Source organism: Leuciscus leuciscus (assembly GCF_965113295.1).
Source record: "Leuciscus leuciscus genome assembly, chromosome: 1".
Lineage (NCBI taxonomy): Eukaryota > Metazoa > Chordata > Actinopteri > Cypriniformes > Leuciscidae > Leuciscus > Leuciscus leuciscus.
In genome coordinates this window covers 40849287-40874769 of record NC_138725.1, presented here as the reverse complement: position 1 = coordinate 40874769, position 25483 = coordinate 40849287, and the positions used below count along the sequence as shown (strand labels likewise).

General features: G+C 36.4%; 1 protein-coding gene across 5 annotated transcripts; it reads left to right on the top strand.

Moving 5' to 3' along the window:
* The first annotated feature begins 802 nt into the window (after positions 1-802).
* On the top strand, positions 803-23493 carry LOC309496812 (choline transporter-like protein 2). Of its 5 annotated transcripts, none has more exons than XM_082166939.1 (22): positions 803-947; positions 6151-6199; positions 6757-6830; positions 7156-7234; positions 7737-7821; positions 9700-9810; positions 9937-9997; positions 10110-10230; positions 10362-10445; positions 10927-11039; positions 11143-11274; positions 12981-13080; positions 13222-13314; positions 14039-14123; positions 14507-14769; positions 14868-14962; positions 16180-16283; positions 17518-17591; positions 18612-18682; positions 18779-18867; positions 19277-19361; positions 19829-22515. In XM_082166939.1, exons 1-22 carry the CDS (start codon positions 920-922, stop codon positions 19981-19983), a joined length of 2151 nt encoding a protein of 716 aa, XP_082023065.1. In that variant the 5' UTR covers positions 803-919; the 3' UTR covers positions 19984-22515. The 5 variants fall into 5 exon arrangements, with proteins under 5 accessions (XP_082023065.1, XP_082023068.1, XP_082023066.1 ...); XM_082166942.1 differs by lacking the exon at positions 19829-22515 and adding an exon at positions 22642-23493 and having other exon boundaries at positions 804-947; XM_082166940.1 differs by lacking the exon at positions 803-947 and adding an exon at positions 3552-3877.
* Positions 23494-25483: the final 1990 nt, after the last annotated feature.

The window sequence follows — 25483 nt, the reverse complement described above, 5'->3', positions numbered from 1 at the left end:
TGTTTTGATCGGAGCAAGCCAACTGTATCGCGTGGAGCTATGTCTACCGAGGTGGGTCATCTGGTAATACATCATACATGCGTGTGTGTTTATGTCGAATTGCCGTAAAGCAATTTGTGTTTCGCGCTCGTTCTCGTTCTCGTTCTCGCTTCTCACGAGACTTCCAATTTCACTTTGCCGGGACGGCAGTGCGCAAGTTGCAAGGTTGGTTTTCCGCCTGGGAACGCTGGGGGGAGCGGGGAAAGTCACCAATATCACCAGAACAGGTTGTTTAACCATCCAAATGATTTCTAGACAGTTTTATTAAGTTAAAAAAGTTACCAAGTTCTCCTTTAATACCGCGTGCTTTATATACATGTTGCTGCTGATTGGACTGCAGTTCTGACACACCCACCAAACAAGAGAAAACGTATCTCAAACCCCGTTGCACACCGGTGCACGCCGTTTCCAGGAAACATGACGTTCAAACCGGAAACCGTAGCAAAACGTTGCGCACCGTTTTGAACTTGAACGTGCCCATAGTCGCCTTGTCTACGGCAGTTCATTGGAACGAATGTCTTTAAGGCGACATCTAGTGTATACATCTAGTCCCATATGTAAAGATTTAATAATATTGCCTTATCGTTTGTACATGAATAATTGTCCAATAAAGAGAGAGAGAGAGAGAGAAAAAAACTTCTCCCCTTATAAGCCTTGAAAAAAAAAAAAAAGAGAAAAGATTGGACATTTCTACTGGCCATTCAACTCCACTTGTCAGAGAAGCAGAAAGCCCAGTGATTGGTCAAAATAACTGCCAATCAAAGCTCTCTCTCTCATGACTCGTATGAATTCGCTAGTCTGCTCTGCAGTTTGTTGTGGACTGAAACGCATGACCACTAAGAATAGTTCACCAGAGTTTGTACATGCATATTAACCTGAAATGGATATGGAAGAGAAGCCAAAATACGGCAAGTTTATGTCGTTTTTATATTTGCTGGTGTTTGTATTGAAAGTTTATGATTTTGTGTTTTTAAGAGTCCTCCTCAAATGTTAACGCTACCAAACAGAAACTGAAATTCATTTTAATAACTTCGCCGCCGCTAATAGTAAGAACTGTTACCTGTTTTGACTCTATATGCCGTGTTAAGGTGAAAAAACAGTTGTGTTATCAGTGTTAAACTAAAGCTGTTGTGTTAGTAAGGCAACGCCTAACCCCCCCGTTATTTATTATGTCAGAGTTTGGGATTTGCTTTACCTCATGTTTTGTGTAGATATGTTCTTACTCCTAACAGTTATTTATATCTGTAGACATTGTGGCTTTTGTCACTCATTTTATTTGCTGATTTATTTGTAGTTAGGCTACTGTAGATTTGGTGGTTGAGCAAAAAAATGCTGTGCTTTCATCACATGTGACGGCATGGCTGAAATGTTCATGTGTTCAGTTGTACTATAATATTATACATATTTGTTTATGTGTTCATATTAGTTGGAAATATGAAAACAGTAGTTTTTTTTTTAGTTGTTATAATTATTATAACAAATAAAGCTGTGTGACTGGAAATAGAAGGTGGGCGTGTTTATTGTTAGATAAGATAACAGTGTTTCCATATCATGTCAAAGCAAATACAACTAAAGTTGTGCCACAGGGTTAAACTACATTCAGACATATGAAACCACACAGCTGTTGTGAGTATGAACATCTCATTGGACACAACATGGAAACCATTGAAAGGGTCAATTGTGGTTGTTTTAATAGTTTGCATATGGTTTCTGTCCTGGATTTCTGATGGAAACTCCTTAATACAACGTTGCTTTTACAAGAACATTGTTGCTTGTCTATTAGGTTAAAAGTCAGTATTTGGAACAAATGTGTTGAACATATTTTTTATTTTTTATTTTTTGCTTTATTATGCAGCCCTGGTTTTACTCGTATGTCCCTGTAAAGTATCTGGTAACCAAAGTCATAGAGCACAAAGTCTGCTCTCATGAGTTGGGAGTGCATGTACCGGTAATTAAAGGGTGGAATATAGGATGGCGCTTTCTAAAGATATAAAATAAGGCCTTTACCTCTTAATTTTAAACTTTAAGCTGTACTTATGTGCTATTTCTGCTGCTGAGGGACTGAGTGCGACTGCAGCTGTTTCAAATTAGGGAAGGGATGACTTTCACATTCAGTGGAACTTCTCAAATAGTTTGCGAGCACTGAAATATATTTTTATATTGCCTAATTTGTATTGTATTTTATTTATTTATTTATAAAGCACCTTTCAGGCTACAAAGTAACTCCAAAGTGCTGTACAGTAAAAAATTATATGAACAATTGCAATGAGAATTTTCAATCCTGAATTTATCAGAGAGCAAAGTGTTTTGTTTCCTCGTTTGCCAGACGACAGGAAAAGACTCATATAAACCAACATGGCATTTCGGATCCTTTCCACTTGATATAATCTTAATTGTAAGGTGACTTTTGAAATGTCTTAGCTTCATTTACAGTAATAGTTAGACTTCTTGTGATCACATCCTGAACTGCTGATAGCAGCTTTCCTTCCATTAGTCATTTGGACTAATGGAAGTGCTATTGATTTGATTTCTTACTTTACTCATTTAAGAACAGTGCGTATTTTCATGAGCAATTACTATTTTGGACATTTCTGTCCACTTTTCTCTGACTTGAATTCTTTAAAATGAAGCCATATTTAATGAATAAAGATTATTTGCAGCTTCACATCAAAATCTTGCTTAATAACACACAATTAACTTAGTTTTAACCATACATTTTGCGAGTAAATGCAAAATCTTTGACGACTTTATTTTTCCTGTCATCTCATGTTCTGTCCCTTTAGGGGCTCCATAGAGAAGTGATTACAATAATTACAAAAAAAATTATTACAGCTTAAGAAAAAGGATGGCAGAGGACTTGTAAAATGTATATATTTTTTCTGATAGTAAAAATCCTTTGAAAGGGTTATTATAGTTAACAAAAAAAAAAAAACATTTTTGTAACTTGAAATAAAATAAAATATTAAACATCCCAAACATATTCAATATCAAACTAATACAAACTTTAATAGTATCTCAGTGATAACAAAAACTTTGTACATTTTCCTCAGATTTGGCAACATGCAGTTACGGACAACAGTCAGATTTTGATTGATATCAGTTCTAATTTTCTTTAATTTTAATTTTAATTTTGTCTGAATCTAAGCAAAATTGAGCCAAAACGTTTGTTGCTTTAAAGAATGAATGAAATTACATTACTAGCTTTAATTAATTACATTATATCGGCATGGGTGGAGATGCACATGAGCAGATCCCAATAGATAGTGTGAAACCAATGGGAAGCTTTTCTTTTTTCACCTTTTGATGTACCACCTGTTTGCATATGCATTGATTTCACACACCGATAAACCTCAACCGAAAGCCGGCTGTTTGTGACCTAAACCAGAAGATCTCATGTTTGTGCAAAAGATTCCACTCATGTTGGTAATGGTTCGAGAGATATTTGCACGATAAACTTGCTTTGCACCAGCATCTGCAAGACAAAATGAATCTAAACCATTGTCGTCACTCCCAGCTCTGATCCCTCCTGATGTTAGAGACCCAAAACTGCTCCGTTTAGTCCTTCAGAGACAAAAGAAAACTTAAAAACAGTTCAGAAAGGACACCAGGCCAAGTTTAGAAAGATCAAATGAGAGAAATCCAATATTTTCTTGCTTGAAAAGGTGGTGTTTAGTTCAGCTTAAACCTGTTCAACCAGTTTTCAACAGCGGAAGGTTGTTTCCCGCTTGAAATCAGGAAGTTAAAGTCAGATAGACGGCTGAAGGACTTTTCCCTAAACAGTGAGGAAGGAATATCAGATCATCAGAGCCACTGAACATCAAGATGCCTGAAGAGGAAGGTGCTTACAAAAAAAACGGTAACGTCACTTGATGGTATCTCCTAGTATGCAAATATTTTCTTGGTTTTGACATGTGGACAATCCCTTTGAAGCTCTCTTTGAGTACCTGACCACAAGTAAAGTTGTGTCTTATATGAGTAATGGTAAAAATGGGAGTGTTTAGCTGAATCCAAATCTTGTCTGTGCGGTCAGCCTGGTTTTTATGCAGATGTTGGTTCAAATGGTTTCCCATAACGTGGGATATTTCAGTGACTCTCACTGTCACTTGGTAGGTACCCTTTCAAAAGGTACACCTTTTTGCAATATTTACTCCTATAGGATGCACATTCATACCTTAAAGGTACATATTGTTTCCTGATGTAGTTCCTAAATTGTACACCTTTTGAAAGGGTACCGTGTGCTACTGTGTCCCAGTTTTCAGAGAGTGCTTTGGGAGTTTTTAGAGGCTGCTCTACTGTTGGCTTGTATGCCATTAGCCATTTGCGTTCATTTAGTGCATTGGAAGAAGTGTGTTAACACTGCATTAGTGTCATACTAGGCCTTTGTCCATCTTCACAATACCCTGGTCTGCCTGGGAACTGAAGCACTCAGTCTTTGCGTGTCTACTAGGGTGTGGATGTTTACAGTCAGATGCCACAGCAGAAATTCCCATGGCAGTGTCTTCCCTTTAAGTGGTGAGGGTTGGCCTATAGTTTAGCAATCCTCATTCTAAGATAGAAGAAAACATTGTAATGAAGCTTACTTATTTAACATAAAGCTGAATGATATTATAGTAGCAACTAAGGCTAAAAGCATTTAACTAACCCACAGCCATAAACCAAGGCACTTACTACTACTATTTAATGCACTTCACATTTGCTTTTCTAATCTAGTGTATACTAAACTTAACATTGTGTACTATGAATTATATTGTTGGCTCTTATGACCAATTGCTGGTGGTGTTTCTCATTTTGCATAAAAGCATCTGCTAAATTAATAAATGTAAATGTAGTGCATTAAGTTATTATGTTGATCACTTTTTGCAAAAAGTGTTGTGTAATCAAATGTGTTTGGGCAAGGTATTATGCATGTTTTTCGTGGATGTCTGAGACATAAACAGAGCAGATTTTTTTTTTTTGTTCCAGTACACACAAGACATTTCTTTTACAAAGTAAATGGAAAGATTGTACCAGTTTTTTCCGCACCAGAGCTCTGTGGTTGGCGAATAAGAGCATTTGCACATCTGTTCTTAGTTTATTGCAGTTCACAAGATGGGAGTTCAGTGGCCTCAAAAAGTACAGTATTTGGACTGATTTAACGTTTATAGTAGATCCAAAATTATCAACGCAAGTGGGAACTGTGCTCAGTTTCTACCGCTCTTCTCTGAAATGAATTACTTCCCTTTTCAGTGTCCACATATTATTTTGTCTTTGTTTTGAAATCTGTTGGTTTAACATTGTGCTTGTGCAATCTATTTTTTTTTAAACAAATGCAGCTGGATTGACATTCTTTTCTTATACAATGCTATTTAGATATTTTTAAGCGTGGCATGAGGATCCAAATACTTCCAGCTGACTCATAGTTTGAGCTAAATTAACTTTACAGGGTAGCTTGGTTACTAGCTGTTTAGCACAACATTTCATACTACATGTCTTATTTACTTTAGGAACAACCCCCCGGCTCTAGATGTTAACTGACAAGCAGCAACAAATGTACATTAATTAGAAGTCATGTTGCGTTTAAAAGCATGCTTGGCTTACCCTTTCTGTGCCATTTTGTAATAGGAGGCTCCATTCCAGGGCTGTAAATTGGGAAATATTTCCAAAACAACTGTGTGTGGGACGTTGTTGTTTCTGGCACAACTAGACTTAATTTTCTGAAGGAAATGTGAGTGGTGTTTGCCCTTGCAGAAGTCACTATATCAATGCTAGGGTGGTTTGAGTGGGGTTTAACATGTTCCTGTGTGTTGGGGTGTTTTGGGTGGTTGATAGGGTGTCCTAGGTGGTCATTTACTGTGTAGCAGAAGCTCTTGCTCACTCACTGGGCTGGAATGTAATTTTCCAGGCGTGCGCTGAAGAAAATCCCCTGTTGTAGATCAGCAGTCATTCACAAAGTGTGTTACATTGGGCTTAATTGGGCTAACAAAAGCCTGACTGAGCAAATTTCTGCTCTGTAAGTGAGTGGTTGTCTGTAATGAAATCTAACATGGTTTCCTTGTGGTCTAACAATGTCTGGAATATTGATTGTTTTAGTTGAGTCGTATTTAATTTAGTTTCTCCTTGTTGTTCTCACAGGAGAGCCCAAAAAATATGACCCCGACTTCAAAGGGCCCATCCAAAACAGGTAAGAATCAAACTGATTTGATCTGTTTTTAATAACTAGATTTTGCTTAAACATTAAAATGATAGTTCACACTCACACAAAATGTCATAATTTACTCGCTCTCATGTCGTTCCAAATCTAACTTTCTTATGTGAAACACAATATATTATTTGATGAATATTCACACTGCTCTTATTTTTTTATACAATAAGTGACCATGGACTCTCAAGTTCCAAAAAGTGCCAAAAAGCCCCAAGTGTCATAAAAGTAGTCCATAATGCTTATGTGCCAAATTCCAATCCCACAGCAATACAACAGACTAAAGTCAAAGTTGTAATTGCCAAAAATCCTTTAAAAAAAAAAAATCTGTTGCTCTGTAACTCATTCCCACTTTTGGTTCAAATTTCCTGTGCTGCAATTCTTCAAGAGATATACAATAACCAATAGAGTTTATCAGCACTGACATCTAACCTTTGCAAACAGCAATGCTTGATGTTGGTTCGTCATATAAGACATTGATACATTGGTCCTGTAGTTTTAAAGCATGTTGTAACAGACCGTTTCTTTCTGCACCACAGAGGATGTACAGACATTATTTGCTGTATCTTCTTCATCGTGGCCATAGTGGGCTACATCGCAGTGGGAATACTGGGTAAGTCAGTCTGCAATAGTGTTATGAACTGGGTACTGTGTAACAATGAACCCTTTAATGTTATATGTAGTGTTTATTATTGGTTTGTGTGTGATGAGCGTTTGTCTGTGTGCATGGTAGGACTGGGTGATTCAGGTGGCTAAAAGCCTTTTGGAGATATTTAAAATATTTCCTAATCCATTTGCTCTAAAATTTGTTTTAACTCTCTCATACTCGCACATCCAACATGGTTTTGGAAAGGTAATGGCTACTCAAAAAGCCTGTTAAAAGGTGTGTGTGTGTGTGTGTGTGTGACATACTCATCATTTCTGTCTTGCACCCTCAGCCTGGACTCACGGTGACCCGAGGAAGGTGATCTACCCCACAGACAGCATGGGACAGTACTGTGGACAGGGAAATCTGGAGTAAGTCACAAATTTAAGATAATTATGACTTTTGTTGATCCAGGTTTGACATCATTAGTGACATCACATCATATAACCTTACCTTTGGTTTTTAAGGATTTGTGACTGTTAAAAAATGCATTTGAAATCATTCAAGTTGAAGAGATTTGTTCAAAAACACTGATTCGTCCAGTAAGTCTTTGAGTGAATCATTGAATCATTCATTCAAAACGATTAAAAAAAAAATCAAATATTTTTAAATATACTGCAAAAATCAAAATTTTGTCAGAACCTCTAGTGAATTACGTTATTTTGTGTAGTTGTCTGTTCAAAATCGTGATCTCTATTTTAAACGCACTCTCACTCTCAATTTATCCTGAATCATGCAGTTCTCGCATATAGTAAAAATGCATTTTCCAGTAAAAAAAAATTTCCAAGGTACAATTTTGAGCACTGTATCAGTGAAATGAATTAATAAAAGCCTCACTTAATTGAACATTTGTATTTGTGACGTGTGTAACAGGAAGAAGCCCTTGTTGTTCTACTTTAACATGATGAAGTGCGCCAGTCCCATGGTCCTCCTAGAGTTCCAGTGTCCGACCCCTCAGGTTTGTGTCCTCTCCACCCCATCTGTTCCACCCTGTGCCTACCGTATATGGATTGGCATACTACTTTACTACTCATACTATTATTGCAGAATTCAATTCAAAGTATGAGAATTTTTTGTAACGACGATGGGCATTTCCTCCTAATGCTGTCGGCTCGTATCCCGATTTACAAGCAGAAGGAGCTGGATACAAAATGTTAGCATAATATCAATCCACAAATCTAATTTGTAAGGCGCCTGGATTAAAAAATCATACCATGTTTGTTAATTCGGCCATTACTGTCACCTGAGTTTGGGTCGCCTTTGGCTTGCTTAACTTGGGGTTTAAAAGAGACTAAATATTCAGTAATATATTATGAATTGAGTGACTGCACTGATACAATGTAAATGAGAACAAAACTTGAACTCAATTCAACTGGATGATGACACTATTGTCTTCTGCAGAGCTGCTTTATAGCTGAATCAAATGTGTTTCATAACTGACGAATTTTGCTACATTGACACTTATTAAACTGAATTTAACACTGAACTGACTCAAGCTAAATATCGACCCTTATTGCCCTCTGTAGAGCAGCTTACAGCTGAACTGAACTCATTTCAAAACTGATGAACTTGACAGTTATTGAACTGAACTGAATCCACACTGAATTGACTTGAGCGGAATAATGACACTAATGTCTTTTTACAGCAGAATTTGTGTCATATTTTATGAAGTTTGCATCATGATTTAGTTTTCTTGTTTATTATTATGAAGCTGCTTTGAAACATTCTGCGTTGTATAAAGCGCTGTATAAATAAAGGTGACATGGTTGCATGTGCAGTGTACTACCAGAGAGCACTGTTGGGAATACTGTATCCCACAATGCAATGCGCTAAACTTATCTTTCATTAAGTTTTTATTTTATTTGAATAGGTTCCTTGAGGCTCACTTATACTGTTAATAATGTTTTTTGAACACACACACACACACACACACACACACACACACACACACACACACACACACACACACACACACACAGACACACAGTTGTGTGGATGAACAGTTGTGATGTGATGTATTTCCAAGTGAATATTAAATAGAGGGCAGGGCACCTCCTCTCCATCTCTCTCTCATAGCAGACTGAAAGTTGGAGGGGAGGTGTTAAAGCCGTCAAACTGACGTCATCAGAGAAGGAACACCATTTCCGAGAAGCACATTTTCAGACTACCACGACAAACAAAATGTTTTCGGTGTATTAACTTGCATAGATTAATCGTTCACCACAAGACTAGTAATGTGCGCGAACAAAGTAAATAGTGTCCATTTTGATTTCATGATGACATTAAAGGGTTAGTTCACCCAAAAATGAAAATTCTGTCAGTAATGACTCACCCTCATGTTGTTCCAACCCCGTAAGACTTTCGTTCATCTTCGGAACCCAAATTAAGATATTTTTGCTGAAATCTGAGAGCTGGCTAATCTTCTCCATAGGCTGCTGGGTAATCTCATCTGCCGGCCCAGAAAAGTTAGTAAAGACATCGTTAAAATAGTCCAAGTGACTACAGTGGCTCAACCTTAAGTTTATGAAGTGATGATAATACTTTTTGTGTGCAAAAAACAAACAAAAATAACAACTTTATTGAACTATTCATTTTCTTGCATGTGGGCCTCTAAGAGCGCCACGACGACACATGCGCGAGAACTGAGAAGATCATAAACAATAGGCACTTCACTGTGATGTGCAGTATAGCATTCCATTATGAAGTCTGTCTTTTTTTTTAGCACTGACGTCTCATCTTTATAAAAAAGGTTATAAGTCAGGATTTTTTTGTTTTGTTTTGGGCAGTCAACCCTGTTAAAACTTCTTATATCAAATTGTTTTCTTTCTGTGTTTAGGTGTGTGTAGAGAAATGTCCTAATCGCACTATGACTCTGGTAAAGGCCGTCATAAATTCATTCGATTGGCAAGAATACAAACAATTTTGCAGAGAAGACCCTGGGCAGAAGGTAAGTTAGTTTTGTAACATATATAAATAAAAAACATTTTTTTTTTTTGTGTGTGTGTGTGCAAGTATCTAGTTTTTGTGAATGTCTAATGAATGTCTAATGAACCAATACTGTCTCCCTCTAAAGCCTGTGACACAAATTTTGCAAGAAAAACTGTGCCCTGCATATCTGATTTCCAGCAAGCCATGTGAGACTCTTATTCTTATTATTACACTTTTAGTATTTATTGGTAATATTTGCAAATTTAGTTTTAATGTCTCTGTTACATAATGCTATTTTTTTTATTGTTATTTTTTCAGTTTTGCAACGGTGTTTTCCATCTCTGGGCAAAAAGGGTGAAGTCATCACCGTGGGCGATCAAGAGACATTTAATGATGGAAAGACGACTAGAAATGCCAAAGACCTGGTGGCTGGGATGAAGTAAACATATTTATAATACTCAAACATTTGCAAGAAAATAACTCATTTGCATGCCACTACTGCAGATGCGATTGCAGTGCAATTCTAGGGGGCTGTTTATTATAAATCCATATTTGCTTTGACAATCGCAGGAACGCCACAATAGTCATGGAGGGTCGACAAGTTGCAATGAAGATCTTTGAGGATTACACAAAGTCTTGGTACTGGATCCTAGTGTAAGTCATATTTTTTATTTAAGTGATTTATATTTTCTCTAGTTTCAATAGAAATTACTCATTAATTTTAGTGCTAACATTTGAATCAGTGTTCTTTTAATGTCATCAATATACTGGAGTATAATAGTATTTATTAATATTTGTAATGAGATTTGATTTTTATTAGTTTGTTGTAGTAATTTTGTCTCATTTTGTTGGTTTTATTATTATGCTTTTAGTAATATGTCTATTTAATTTTTTATTGTTTTATTTCAGTTTTAAATGAATAATTTTCAGTCTTAGTTTTAGTAATTTTAGTTCTTAAATTGAAGGAAAATTAGAAACGTTGGCTTTGAAACTAGCTGAAATAAAGTATAACAGATTTGTATTTCTATTAACGCAAATGTTTTTTACAGTAAATAGTTTTAAGTTGATGATGATTGCAGTGGTTTAGCTACTTTCTTCCTGCTGTGAACGAGTGTTAATCTGTTTGTTTCTGCAGTTGTTTGTTGATTGCTGTGGTGTTGAGTCTGATCTTCATCGTTCTCCTGCGGTATCTGGCTGGAATCATGGTCTGGGTCATGATCATCATGGTCATCGCTGTCATTGCCTATGGTACAGTCTTCATACACTAAGATACATTAATCTGCTGCAGTACATCTGATGATGCTGCATAAATGGATAAAAACGGTCAATCGTTTGTCTGTTCTTTACACAGGTATTGCTCACTGCAGCATAAAGTATGTCAATATGAAGGACGCGGCTGGCTCTAATATCACTCTACAGCAGCTGGGCTTCCAGCCCGACTTCTCCGTCTACCTGCACATCAGACAGACCTGGCTGGCCTTCAGTGAGTTGCTTCACTGCTTATTTGCTTATATTTTAGGTTAGAGATATGGGGTCAAAAAACAATTTGGCACGTAACTGATATTGCACTAATCTTTGACGAAGATTTAAGGAATGCCATATTGGTCGGAATATCACAGAGACTTGTGGTTAGGCTCTTTTAAAGGGTTAGTTAACCCAGTGTTTCCCAACTTTTTTTTTTTTTTTTTACTGCGGCACTATTTTGATTAGTAAAAAATCCCGCGGCACACCACTATATAAAAATATATCAAAATTGCACACATGCATTGTTTCAAATGGCATTTAAATCTAGATATTAGGTTATGTTGAAAGTAGTTATCCCATTTAATATGAAACTTGAGCTTAAGTCAAGTAGAAACACAATAAGTATGATGTTGTTGGTGATGATACAACAACAAATCTACATATCATCGCTGTCGGGAGGAAACCTCGTATTTAATTAAACACTGTCGTCGAAGTTGGTTTTGTGGCTTTATTTAGCTATGGTCAGACACTTGCACGTGTCATTATAATATTAACATTTTATGAAAATCAAGCTCACATTGAGTTACAAGGTTTTTGACCAGCGAATGAACTGGGACAGCCGCTTCTGAGGCTGTACGGGCATCGCATTACATTTTCATCAGCGTACAATAATGTTTATTTTAGCTATATGGGGTCTCAGTTTTCTTGTTGGAATCTCATGATCAAAATTAGATAATTATAGATATTTAAAACACTATTTGCTTCTAGACTAGATGGCAAAGACTAAGACTATTCTCCACTCTTCAAATGCTAAAAAACATTAGCCTTTATGGACCGTGTTTCTTGAGTAAATAAAATGCTGTACTTGCGCAAACATCAGTTATTTATTTTCCCTTGCACTGCAAACAAGCAGAGATCTCCAGTGGTTTAGTCACAACTTCTTTTAAATGCTTTTTATTGGTTAAATATTTGTGAAACCAACATAAAGACATAAAGGATGACCAATAAGATTTTTTTTTTTTAAATAAAATGAAAAAAAAAAAGAGTACAGTGGTTGGGTTGATTTAACCCAAAAATATTTTCATACACATGCCGTTCCAAATCCATTAGACTATCGTTCATCTTCAGAACACAAACAAAGATATTTTTAATGAGGATATTTTTAATGATTCTCAGATTCTTCATTTGTGTCTTATGTGTTTGGAACGACATGATCGTGAGTGAAAGAAGAAGAAACCACCCAGAACACCCTAAACGCATGAAAACGCCCTAAAAACCACCCACAACAACCTAGGTGGTGAATTAAACATTAGTAAACACCACTCACATTTTCTGTATACGAATATATTTGTTTGCTTATTACTATTTGGCGATAGCTAGCCATTTTTTCTCTCTAATCACATTCAGTTTAGATTGGATCTCACAACTTTGCAAATACATTTTTTTCCATTTTGGCTGCAGATTCGCATTAAAACGTAATTTACATTTAAATATAAATGCAATTAAAATACTTAAAGGTATAGCGGAGGATGTTTTACTTCCTGGTGGGTAGTCTAAACTATTGGTCCTCCTAATTGTCAATCATTCTGGTGAATCAATCAAACTTTTCAAAAAGTGGAGAGGGCGGGTCTTATCTAAAATTTGGAAAGATCCTCCGCTATACCTTTAAGTTTCATTGAAATATTATTGTAAAGGCACTGAACTAACACATGTTTCTTTCTTCAGTAATCATTCTGGCTATTTTGGAGCTCATCATCATCCTCCTCCTCATCTTCCTCAGGAACCGAATCCGGATCGCTGTTGAGCTCATAAAGGAGGCCAGCAGGTTTCTATTTTTCGCAGGATTTTGGCTATTATAAAATTTTATTGGCATATTGGTTATTTTACCTTTTAATCTTTGGTTTGTATTAGTGCTTTAGCATTGGCCTTGTTTACCCTCATTGTGGTTTTCTTTGACCTCTTTCAGGGCCATCGGTTATGTGATGTCATCACTTTTCTACCCGATCTTTACCTTCTTCCTCCTGACCATAGTCATCGCTTACTGGGGTGTCACTGCAGTGTATCCTTCACTCAAGACTCAAGCAGAAATTTTAATGCGTGTTAGCGCTTTTGGACAGGAACTTGCATCTTATAGTCACTCACTTAAATCTAAATTAAAATAGTTCTTAGTTCAGAGGGGCAAAAGGTTAATCCATTACATGCCTTTAAAGGGATAGTTCACCAAAAAATGAAAATGATGTTATAATTTACTCATCCTCAAGTTGTTCCAAACCCGTAGGCATTTCTTTTTTCTGCTGAACACAAAATAAGATATTTTGAAGAATATGGGTAACCAAAACAGTTGATGGACCCCATTGACTTTTGGATACTATGGAAGTCAATGGGGTACATCAACTGTTTGCTTCATTTTTGGGTGAACTATCCATTTATGAGCCAAAACATCGAATTCAATTCAATGTGCATTACATTTCAATTAAATTTAAATAAATAATTTAATCAGAATACACAGATACTCAGACTTTTGTATGACCGTCAGTACAGACAGATGCTTTTTGCCCTCATAATGGTGTAGTTTACAGCATCTGCCTGAAGAGGATAATGGTTTGTAATGGATTATTTTATAATAAGATAAAAAAAGTTGGGGATATTTTTATGATAGCAATGCTATAGTTAAACATTCCCAGCAGCAAGCAATTATTTATATATTGTAAAAAGTGTTTTGTATATGTATATGTATATATGTCATGATTGCACCAGTACTAGTCCTTAATCGCCCTGGTCAGTTTTCTCTCTACATCTAGTGAACCTGTTTATAAGGTTTTCAACGAAACAGAATGTTCATATGCCAGACAAACCTGCATCCCTGAGGTGTGTATGCATAAATGTATATTTATTTATTTATTTATTGAGTATAGTCATAGTATTAAAATATTAGGTGCACAATTCAATTTTTTTTATGCAAATATGTAGTACTTTATAAATATAAATTGATAAAATCAGCTAATATGCTGCACTATTGTGCACTATAACAGTTACCCAAACACCTGAAGGCAAAGGTTTTCTGATTTTTACACTACAAAGAATTTATTTATTGATATATATAAAGAATGATACTTGTTTATTGGAGTTTATATAAATGTCTGACGTGGAATAAAATTCTGTGGATGTACTGAAGCAGGCTTGATGGAAAAATCTAGTCTGTTTTAAAGTAAGTGAATAATCCGTGTTTCTCATTTCCCTGATCCTTGTAGAACTACAGTCTTTCTGCTATGAAGAAAGATTGTCCGCAGTCTGAGTGCCTGTTTGCGTTCTACGGTGGGGAAACGCCGTATCACAAATACCTGATCGTCCTTCAGTTCTACAACGTTTTCCTGTTCTTCTGGTGTGCCAACTTTGTCACTGCTCTGGGTCAGATGACTCTGGCAGGAGCGTTTGCGTCCTACTACTGGGCTTTAAAAAAACCCGACCACATCCCCGCTTTCCCGTTGTGTGCCTCTCTGGGCAGATCCCTGAGGTACGGCTTTAGAAAAAAATATATGCACGTTAGCAAAGTGTGTCATTCGGGTCCTAGGGACGATTTTGATACGTTTGATGCATTTTGTCCACACGCAGGTATCACACAGGCTCTCTGGCGTTTGGTTCTCTCATCCTCGCCATCGTCCAGATTATCAGGGTTCTGCTGGAGTATATTGACCACAAACTCAAAGGTACAGTAAGAGAAAACATTTCAACAGAGCGTTTATAGTCAGTCATAACTCGGTTGATTACGATAGGTTAATCACGGCAATATGTGTGCATACACTGAAAGTAGAAAAAAAATTCACTCTGTAAATTTTACAGTTAATTGCGAAGAAAGTGAAAATAGAATTTTCTTATAAATAGCTTTTTCTATTAATATTTGTTTCATTTACAACTTTGAAAAAGGTTTTTTTTTTACAGTGTATAATGACTGTTGAATAATAATTAACTATTAATAATAAAATAATAATTGACCATTGTCACATATTCTAGTTTCATGTCTCTCGAATCACTCTCCAGCCTTGTTCACATAATTACTTCAACTGGTTATTATCGCAAAATAAGCCCTTTTAGGCCCCGTCCACACTACTGCGTTTTAGTTTAAAAACGGAGAATTAAAACGAATACGATCTCCATCCACACCAGCGTTTTAGCTGCGTATTAGAATTGATCTCCGTCCACATTAAAACGACTGAAAACGCGGATCACGTGACCATTCACCAACACTGGGCATGTGCGTGCCGGTGTAAACCTAGAGACTTTAAAACATAGACTGTAAAAAAATGCTTTCAAACATCAAAATGTCATTTATTAATATGTATTTGTGTCAAAATGACATATAAACATCTTTTTCTATTCTATTTTGCCTGGAAACGCTTCCAACACACTTGCGTGTCGCATGAAAAATAGGCGTCAGTTCTATTTCTAGCATGCACGCGTTTACCGCGCGAGCCGCGCCTGAGACGCGGCAGTTTCTTACTGTAAGAAACTGTTCTAGCGAGTGATGTTTACTGGTACTGAATATTACCTGTGTAATGTGTATACTCCATGACTGATGACACCCAATCATAGAGCCGAGCGTGAGCCTCCGCGTCATCGTTTCTAAAGTCCTCCGTTTTGACCCGTCCAGACTAAAACGCCCTCCGGAGATTCAAAACGAAAAACGGGTCGGCAGCGTTTCTAAACTTCTCCGTTTTGGGTCTCCGTTTTTGCCGTTTTAGTGTGGACGGGAGGTGCAAACGTAGCAAAAGGTCTCAGTTTTTAAACGAAAACGCAGTAGTGTGGACGGGGCCTTAGGGCGATTAGAGACCCTGCAGGTTATTCTTTTGAGATGACGGTGAACATTATCCCTTGCCATATCTCACACTGCCCACTGTAATCTGTTTGTGAACTCTTCTGCCCACAGGAGCAGAGAATAAATTCGCCAAGTTCTTGCTGTGCTGTTTGAAATGCTGCTTCTGGTGCCTGGAGAAGTTCATCAAGTTCATAAACAGGAATGCTTACATTATGGTGCGTGGTCGTACACTACATCGTATTATTTAAAGCAGAAACTCTTGGACTGATTGAATTAAACCAGGGGTGTCCAATCCTGCACCTGGTGGGCCACTGTCCTGTAGAGATCAACTCCAACCCTAATCAAACACACCTGAACCAGATAATCAAGGTCTTCAGACTCACTAAAATCCAAAATCGCCCCCTATACCCTCAAATAGGGAACTATTTGAGAGGACAGCCATTTTTAGTGGCGTCCGAGTGCACTCATTCACCATAAACCAACCGAGTGCACTCATTCAATCCCATAATGCACTGCAATAACAAGTGTACGGCCGATGTACACTCAACGGCTGTCCAAATTCACTCATTTGTTTTCATTGACCTCTTCAAGTGAGCTGTAACATCAGACTAACATAGGGAATAGTGATTATGGAAGTGAGGCTATAGAGGGGGATTTTGAATTCAGTCATGTCTTATTATTCAGTCTTATTATTAGGAGATATGAGGGTCCATGGCTCTACCATTGGAGAAAGTGTAACGGCTAACTTGATCACATGTGCTTTGATAAACAATCACGTTACAGCATTGACGTCATTGAATTGAGTTGTGTGACAGTCAATCACTGTTTGCGAAGACCATAGAAATAAATGAGAAGTGGCGTAAACTGAATCATACCTGTTGCGCAATTGTCAGTGACTTCTCTTATAAAAAAGCATTTTTTTCTGGTGTTAACTAAAAAATTGTTCAATCAAAAATGAAAGTTTAAGAGCAAACATGTTGAAGATTAGCCGATGGATGTCGATTAATTAAATGATAAGCTATTTTTCTCACAAAAGTGGTTTATTCAACGTAGTGAAGTCTCTCCTCCATTGACATCCATTTAAAAAAAACTGCCTCTGGTCAGCAGGAGTTACGCTTTTCTTTTTCTTTTTTTGGCTAAGGTTGCGGTTGCTTTTCATCAAGTGTCTTTGCTAGAAACTTCCAGGCAGGACTGTTGAGACTAAGCTTTGCAGGACAGTGGCCCTCCAGGAGCAGGATTGGACACCCCTGAACTAAACTGACTGTGCTGATTCCTTCTTTTGAAGTGTTTAATGTAGTTTCATCACTCTCAGCCGGAGAAATTATGAACTAATGTGTCAAAGAGGAGGCAGTCTTCATTTTTTTGCTGAAGCCTACGTATAATATAGAATGAATGGGAATCTTAATAACATATGCAGTCTTTGTTGAATAAGCGTCTCTTCTGTCACAGGTGGCCATATACGGTAAAAACTTCTGCCGGTCAGCAAGTGATGCTTTCATGCTCCTGATGAGAAATGTAATCAGGTGAGTGAACCCCTGACACTGCACTAAATGCCGCCGCTAGAGTTCTTACGAGATCAAGAAAATATGATCATATAACACCGATTTTATCATCACTGCATTGGTTACCTATAAAGTTCCGTATTAATGATAAGATATTGCTACTGACTTATAAAGCCCTAAACGGCTTAGCTCCAGTCTATTTAACGGATCTTCTATCACCCTATAATCCATCGCGCTCTTTAAGATCACTAAATTCAAGGCTTTTGGTCATACCTAGGATATCCAGAACCACCAAAGGAGGGAGAGCATTTTCACATTTGGCTCCAAAACTCTGGAATAGTCTTCCTGATACTGTTCGTTGCTCAGACTCGCTCTCCCAGTTTAAAACTAGATTAAAGTCGCATCTCTTCAGCCAGGCATTCATATAATCCTACAGTTCAAACTACAATCCGTCCTCTAGCTCATAAATGCCAGAGGAGAACTGGCCCCCGACTGAGCCTGGGTTCTCCCAAGGTTTTTTTTTCTCCATTAGGTCACCTGATGGAGTTTTAGGACACCATTAGGTCACTTGATGGAGTTTTTCGGTTCCTTGCCACTGTTGCCTTTGGCTTGCTCAGTTGGGGATATTTTGGGGATATTTAATTTAATTTTATCAATCAATAAATTCCTCTTGAAACAAACTTTGTTGTATTATTTTAATTTAATACTGTGAAGCTGCTTTGATACAATCTGTATTGTGAAAAGCGCTATACAAATAAACTTGACTTGACTGGACTTTAGAGGAGACTGGAACTGAATACAGGGGTTTAACATTTTTAAAGTGACACAGTATCTTAAAAGCACCACTGTTATGCTGTGAAACACTAACAAACAATGATATGTGATGCTGATAACAGCAAGAACGTACTATGCGTATGCAGACCAACAATTAATAAACAAATGCAAGGCAAGATCATTAACAGATCACTAGTTTTGGGACGTTTATATGGGCTGGATGAATTTCAAGCATGTTTTACAGATGTTTTCACTCTCTCGTCACAGGGTTGTAGTCCTGGATAAGGTCACTGATTTCATCTTATTTCTTGGAAAACTCCTTATTGTTGGGCTTGTGGGTAAGTTTTCTGCTTTAGACTGGAGAGAATGAAACCATGTTTAAATAAGACTGAACTGAGGCTTTTCTGATCTCACTCCATCTTTTTTCCTCCCAGGGATCTTCGCTTTCTTCTTCTTCTCAGGACAAACGGATGCGTTTAAGGGTGCTGCACCCAGTCTCCATTATTACTGGGTTCCTATTTTGGTAAGAGGTTTGAGAATAAGAACATGAGAAACAATTATTATCTGAATAGGGCTATAGGCAACATTTATTTGATAAAAAATAACTGTTTTCTATCTGAATATATTGTAAAATGTAACTTATTCCTGTGATCAAAGCTGAATTTTCAGCATCATTACTCCAGTCTTCAGTGTCACATGATCCTTCAGAAATCATTCTAATATGATGATTTGATGATCAAGAAACATTTCTGATTATCATCAATGTTGAAAACCATTTGTGAAAACTGATTTTTGTTGTTGTTGAGGATTCTGTTAGAAATCTTTTGTAACATTGTAAATGTCTTTACTGTCATTTTTAATCAATTGAATGCATCCCTGCTGAATGAAAGTATACATTTCTTTAAAAAAACATGTTTGCGTTCTTCCTCCAGACCGTGTTGGTGGGCTCCTACCTCATCGCCCATGGGTTTTTCAGCGTTTACGCCATGTGTGTGGACACACTCTTCCTCTGCTTCTGTGAGTACTTGCCATTAATAAGAGTTTTCACCTCAGAATCCGGTAGTTCAAGTATAAATATCAATTTTTTTATCCTTTTTAAAATGCTATAGCTTTGCATTCAGGTATTATATCTGTTTGGAAGAAGCCTTATGTCACTAATGACTCTTCATTGCGCATGGCAGTGCATGTAGCTCGGTTTGCTCTTAATAAATATGGCTCGCTAGACTGAGAATTTACTCTGTGTTTCAGTTATGTATTCTGGTATGAGGTGTTTCTAATCTGTCTATGGTGCTTTTCCTCCCTTCATCTCATAATAACCTGATTCTTTCTCTTTCTCTTTTTATGGTTGTTCCCTACACTTTTCTCATCATTCCTCTTTTGGTTTTTCTATACTTCATATTCAATATCTTTTCCTCACAATCAAAATTTCACACATTAATCATTAATCACACACTCATTACCAAACCCACTAACACCACATAAAGGTGAAGACCTTGAGCGTAATGACGGCTCCACAGCGCGTCCGTATTACATGACCGCATCGCTGCACGACATTCTGATGAAGGACACGGACGCGGCTCGGACCCCTGCTTCACATGACGAGACCATCCAGCTGACGGAGCCAGACAAAAACAATTGAAAACTGTTGAAAGTTTCCCAGTTGTCTTTCGTAATATGGAAATATAATCTAATTTATTACATTCAGAGACTGAATGGTCATAAGATTAAATCATAACTGCAGTTAACTAATCATGTGGTCAATCGACTGATAATGAATAATGTATGTTAAGGTAATACAAGGATAGACAGGGAAAATGATCTTGAAAATGAAGTCAACATGAAACTACATTCGTATCACATTTTAATTATATAATGTGATGTTTCTCCAAATGAAACAGGATGTTAAAGAGGTCATATGATGCTATTTTAATTGAGTAGGTGTAATGGAGTAACATGCTTTAATGTTCAAAAAACATTATTTTTCTCATTGTATATTATTGCAGCTCCTCTATTCCCAGTCTGTTCGAAACGCGCTGATTTCTTCAAGCCCGTCCCTCTAAAAAGCGCGGTGTGCTCTGATTGGCCAGCAGACCCGCTGCATTGTGATTGGCTAAACACCAAACGTGTGTCGGAAATGTAACGTCCCTTTACCATTATCAAGAGCTTCAGATTCCGAGGCTTTAAGCAATTGTAAATGCACAGTTAATGTCGTCGTTTTCCCGGATCGGTTCGAGCCTGAGTCGGATTCTGAAAATGCGGATGATCAAGCCGATCGATCGGAAGCAACTTTGCAAGTGCGATTTGGGCAAAAACGTTCACAGTAATAAATGGAAAAATATTACTTCCACAGTAAGTAGTCTTTGCATATAGCCGGAGTTGTACTCTCCCAGATTCAGGAAGCTGTCCTCTGTAAAATGTGCTGTGCACAAGCAAACTTTTGGATTGTATTGCTCAAGAACGTAACCACTGAATCCTGATATCATCAGTTTTCGGAAGGCCAAACCCAGTGGTTTTGCTTTCGCATCCAAACACACAGCGTCACAGCGTCTCAGCGACATGACCACTACAATTCTCTGAAGCTTCGCCTTCTTTCTTTGAGTATGACTTTGGGTGGCATTATGCTAATAGTTCACATTGTGACGTAGATGATCAAGGTAGTTATATCTGTTCTTCAATCGAGGCCATTTAGGCTGGTCTGGATCAGTGTTCTCTCTTATAAATCTCTGTGGGAAAGCATGAGCTTTATAACTTCACAGATCGTATACATGCACATACAGATCCATTACACACTAAAGGAAAAAGAAAGCATAAAAAAGTGTCATAGGACTCCTTTAAATGATCAAATTAGTAACACTTTACAATTAAGTTTCAATTGTTAACATTAGTTGACTGCATTATTTAACATGAACTAACTATGAGCAATATTTCTTCAGCATTTCTTAATCTTATTTGGTGTTAATTTCAGGATTTACTAATACAGTATTAAAATCAAAAGTTGTATTTGTTAATTTTATTTAATGGACCTGAACTATCACAACTATCACAAACTTGTGTTTTTTATTAATTAAAGGTGTAGCGGAGGATGTTTTACTTCCTGGTGGATCACCTATACTATTGGTCCTCCTAATTGTCAATCATTCTGGTGAATCAATCAAACTTTTCAAAAAGTGGAGAGGGCGGGTCTTATCTAAAATTTGGAAAGATCCTCCGCTATACCTTTAACTTTAACAAAGATTAATAAATACTGCAACAAATATGTTGCTTCTTGTTAGTTAGTGTCAGCTGATGCATTAACTGGCATAACTAATGGGACCTAATTGCAAAGTGTTAACCATAAAAACAATAGTGGCACTTGGATGATGAAAAGTGTCTCTATATGAAAAAGAAAAGGGCTTAATATTACGTTTTAATAAACATATGTGAAGACAACCAATGAATCGTGCAGAAATGTTCGGTCAATGTTGATTTCATGTTGACTTTAAAGTGGCCTTTTGCTTTGCGTCTGTTAATTCAAATAAAAAAATCAATTCATAGTTATAATATGAATAGTTGTAAATAAAACAAAGATTATTGGAGTATGTTTTATAAGAAAGTCTTTCTACTTCATTTTTTTTCAGTGTAGGATTTATTTTTAGGTCAGAAATTATCAGTAAATTTCACAAATAATTACAACAGCAAGTAACACATGGAAGTAAGCACGAGATTTTGAAGTAGAAAAACCTAAATAGTATTTTCTTCTAATACATATTCCAATAATATTTTTTTTTTATTTACAACTTCGTTGTAAGTAATATAATTTTTTACACTGTGCATCAAAATTAGTGATTCAGTGTTTTTAGTTGTCCGTACTGTCAGATGAATGATGCATTTATTTATTTTAATTTTTTTATGTACTTGCTGTTTTATTCTACGATAGACTGAACATCCAATGTTACTATTAAACAGCTGATAATATTTCTGTATTTCCTGTAGATTGTAAGCCATATCTATTTAATGCACTTTAAGGTTGGTTATTGTTTTTGGTTGCACTTTGCATCCGGTTTTGGAAAACCAAAACACCTTGTTGCCTTCTTGAGATGCCTTTAACTTTGCTGCCTTTTCCACTGTCTTTTGGATGCTTTCATTCTTAATGTCTTTTTTTATCTTTAATAAATACTATGCAAGAAGGGACGTGTTATTTAGGTCTGTTTACATTTTTGTGTGAGGAGTTTGTCACTTTCCTTTCCTCCTATGGCTAAAGGTAGACCATGGCTTGTTTATTCCTCAACTCTTTTCTCACATTCTCCATTTATCGCAGTGGAGGACCTGGAGAGGAACGACGGCAGCTCAGAACGACCCTATCTGATGTCTGATAACCTTCTCAATGTTCTGAAGAAGAAGAACCAGGCCAACTAGTCCACACCGACGGTCAGGGTTATACGTACAGTACGTGCATGTTTTCTGTGAGGCCTTGAAAAACTGAAGGTGCCTGAAATCGCTTTCATTGCCATACTCACCGTGCCTTAGAGAGCCAGAGACAATCATATTAATTATGAAACGCATCAACCGTGATTGCCTTCTGTGTCTCAGCCATACATTGAGATTTATAATGCAGGAACACTACCAAAAACTTATTTTTACAATTAGGTGAAATTACACCTCTGCTTTTTTCAGAGGCTTTTTTAAGAAGATTTATTGAAATAACTGACAAGCATTTTAATGGCCACTTTAAAGAATACCAGAAATGTTAGGAAGTGTTTCGCCCTAGGTTTGCATTTTGATATTTAGTTAACTTTTTCTTGTTTATATTTATGGTTTTTATACAAAAACACAATTCGGTGTCGTTCAGCGTGCTGTTGGATAGGATTGTTAAATATTTTTTTTCTTTGCCTATATATATATATATATATATGCATAATCGATCATAAAACAATGTTTATGATTAAATGTTTCAGATTCATGTTTACTTCAATATTAGATCATCCATTTATGTTCCTAAGAGCTAAATCTGTGGCCTTGTGTACATTTACAATAAGAAGTGCCTGTATGTAGTTCAAACAGTTAAAGACTTCGACTTGAAAGGTGTTCATTTATTTAGTGTTTTAAGATTTTTGTTACATGTTGGCATGCCTCAATGCATGGTAAATAAAGACTTTTCTACAAAAAAAAACGTGTGTAAAACTTGTTTATGAGACCTTATTGATATGTTTTTTTATTATCATCTTGAACATAAAAAATGTGAATTAACTTCTATATCAAATGCTCATTTTAGCACCCACGTTTTTATTGGCTGTAGAACTTTCTCATTTTTCAGTTACCCACTAGATGGCGCTGTTTATTACAGAAGCTGTGAATTGGAGAAAATTTGAATTATCAAATGTATTTATGTGTTAAACAAAAAACAAAAAAACAGGTCTAACATAATGAGAAAATACTTAATTCGTAATTCATTACCAGTCAAACATTTTGGAATCATTACGTTTTTATTTTTTTATTGTTAATTGTTTTTTTGTTTACATTTATTTGATCAAAAATACAGTAGAACAGTATATGAAGAGTTCAGATGCAAAAGCCTCTAAATGCCATCTGAAATTTTCTTATAGAATGATCATTTTTATCAAGCTTGTATATTTAAGTTCAGTAATTTCACTTAAATGACAATTAATAGGTAATCTTCATTGCGATTTAAGTGAAATTATTGAATTTAAATATACAAGCTTGATAAAAATGATCATTCTATAAGAAATTTCAGATGGCATTTAGAGGCTTTTGCATCTGAACTCTTCATATACAGTAGGGTGAATTGAGGGAAATTTACCCAAGTTCAATTTTAAAGTCACCATTTAATCAAAATGAACAATTCTTATTTTTTTACGGAATATTGCAGTAGGCTATTTATTATGAATGGTTTATCCGTGCACAATTATTTATATATTTTTTTAGTTCATGTGCCATGTAATCTTTAATCCAAATAACTTCCCCTCACTCTTCTTTTCTCTGATGATGTGTTTACTGGTGCGAGGGTGGGATCAACCTGTCACTCACATCAGATCAACCAATAGCAAACCACAACCATCCAATCAATTCCCCATGAACAAAATGAAGCCCTGCCCTACAGTTACTCTTGTCCAGGAAGACAGTTCACTCAGATGAAGGCCTACGGGTGCTTAAAGTCCAGTTCATGACTTCAGTTGTGTTCAAGTCACTTTCTTCGTTGTTAGTGTAGCCTACCTTCTCTTAACTGGCCTACACTTAAATACAGCAAGATTTTTAAACTCTACTTTTAGAAAATGAAGAACAAAGAATGTGCATCTTTTTTTTTGTTTGTGTTTTTTTTTGTGTGTTTTTTGTTGTTGCTGTTTTATGTTTTTAATTCATTTGAAGCCGCTGTAAACTTTATCGTTACATATTATATTGTTATATGACAATGCTATTATATTTTGTGCAGGCAATTATAGATTATTTAGTTGTAGGCATAAATACATAAAATAATTTAAAAAGCCTGTCACTGCTAAATATTGTTATTATGCCACGTTTCTCACTGAAACGCCCCAACTCATACACTTTCGTATTTACGCCATATGCCTTTAACACAACCTGAACACCATAGGCTACATCACAATATCTAACCAGAAAATAAAAATGGTTTCTAATAGGCTATTCTACAATTCTAAGAACAGTCGAATATTGGGAAAAGTTATAAACCACAAAATCACAGTCCCATAAGGAAGTTCTGTTGCGCTACAAATAACCGTGTTATTAAAAAAAAAAAAATCCTCCTAGGTTACACTGTTTTCAAAGTGACTGAATTCCCTCAACAATAGAGGCTACAGAAGCTCAGCTCCCATAGTAACGTGTGAATGCTTTGCCATGATAGCCACATCTCCAGGGACTGGTTTCAGTTTTATAGAGCTCATACACTTTTAGAGTTCAGTCCACAGCTCAGGTTTCAAGTTATTGTTCCATCATATTATTCCATCATATTAGGATCGGTTTTGTGGCCTTTGCCTCTAGCTATCTTCTTTTTTCTTTTTTTTTCTTTTTTTACAATATGTTAACCATGTCCTAATTATATTCTCACCTAATTTAGCTTCTCAACATCAACATCATTTGAGTTTTTAGTGAGTGACACCTGCTTTCATATTAATGAAGCACAAACT

What these genes read in the sequence shown, in the direction of transcription:
- LOC309496812 (XM_082166938.1), top strand. Translation starts at nt 3,862, where the DNA reads ATGCCTGAAGAGGAAGGTGCTTACAAAAAAAACG. An exon ending in TACTGGGGTGTCACTGCAGT is followed by an intron (nt 13,315 to 14,038) that starts GTATCCTTCACT and finishes CGCCCTGGTCAG; the next exon opens with TTTTCTCTCTACATCTAGTG. An exon ending in TATTGACCACAAACTCAAAG is followed by an intron (nt 14,963 to 16,179) that starts GTACAGTAAGAG and finishes TTCTGCCCACAG; the next exon opens with GAGCAGAGAATAAATTCGCC.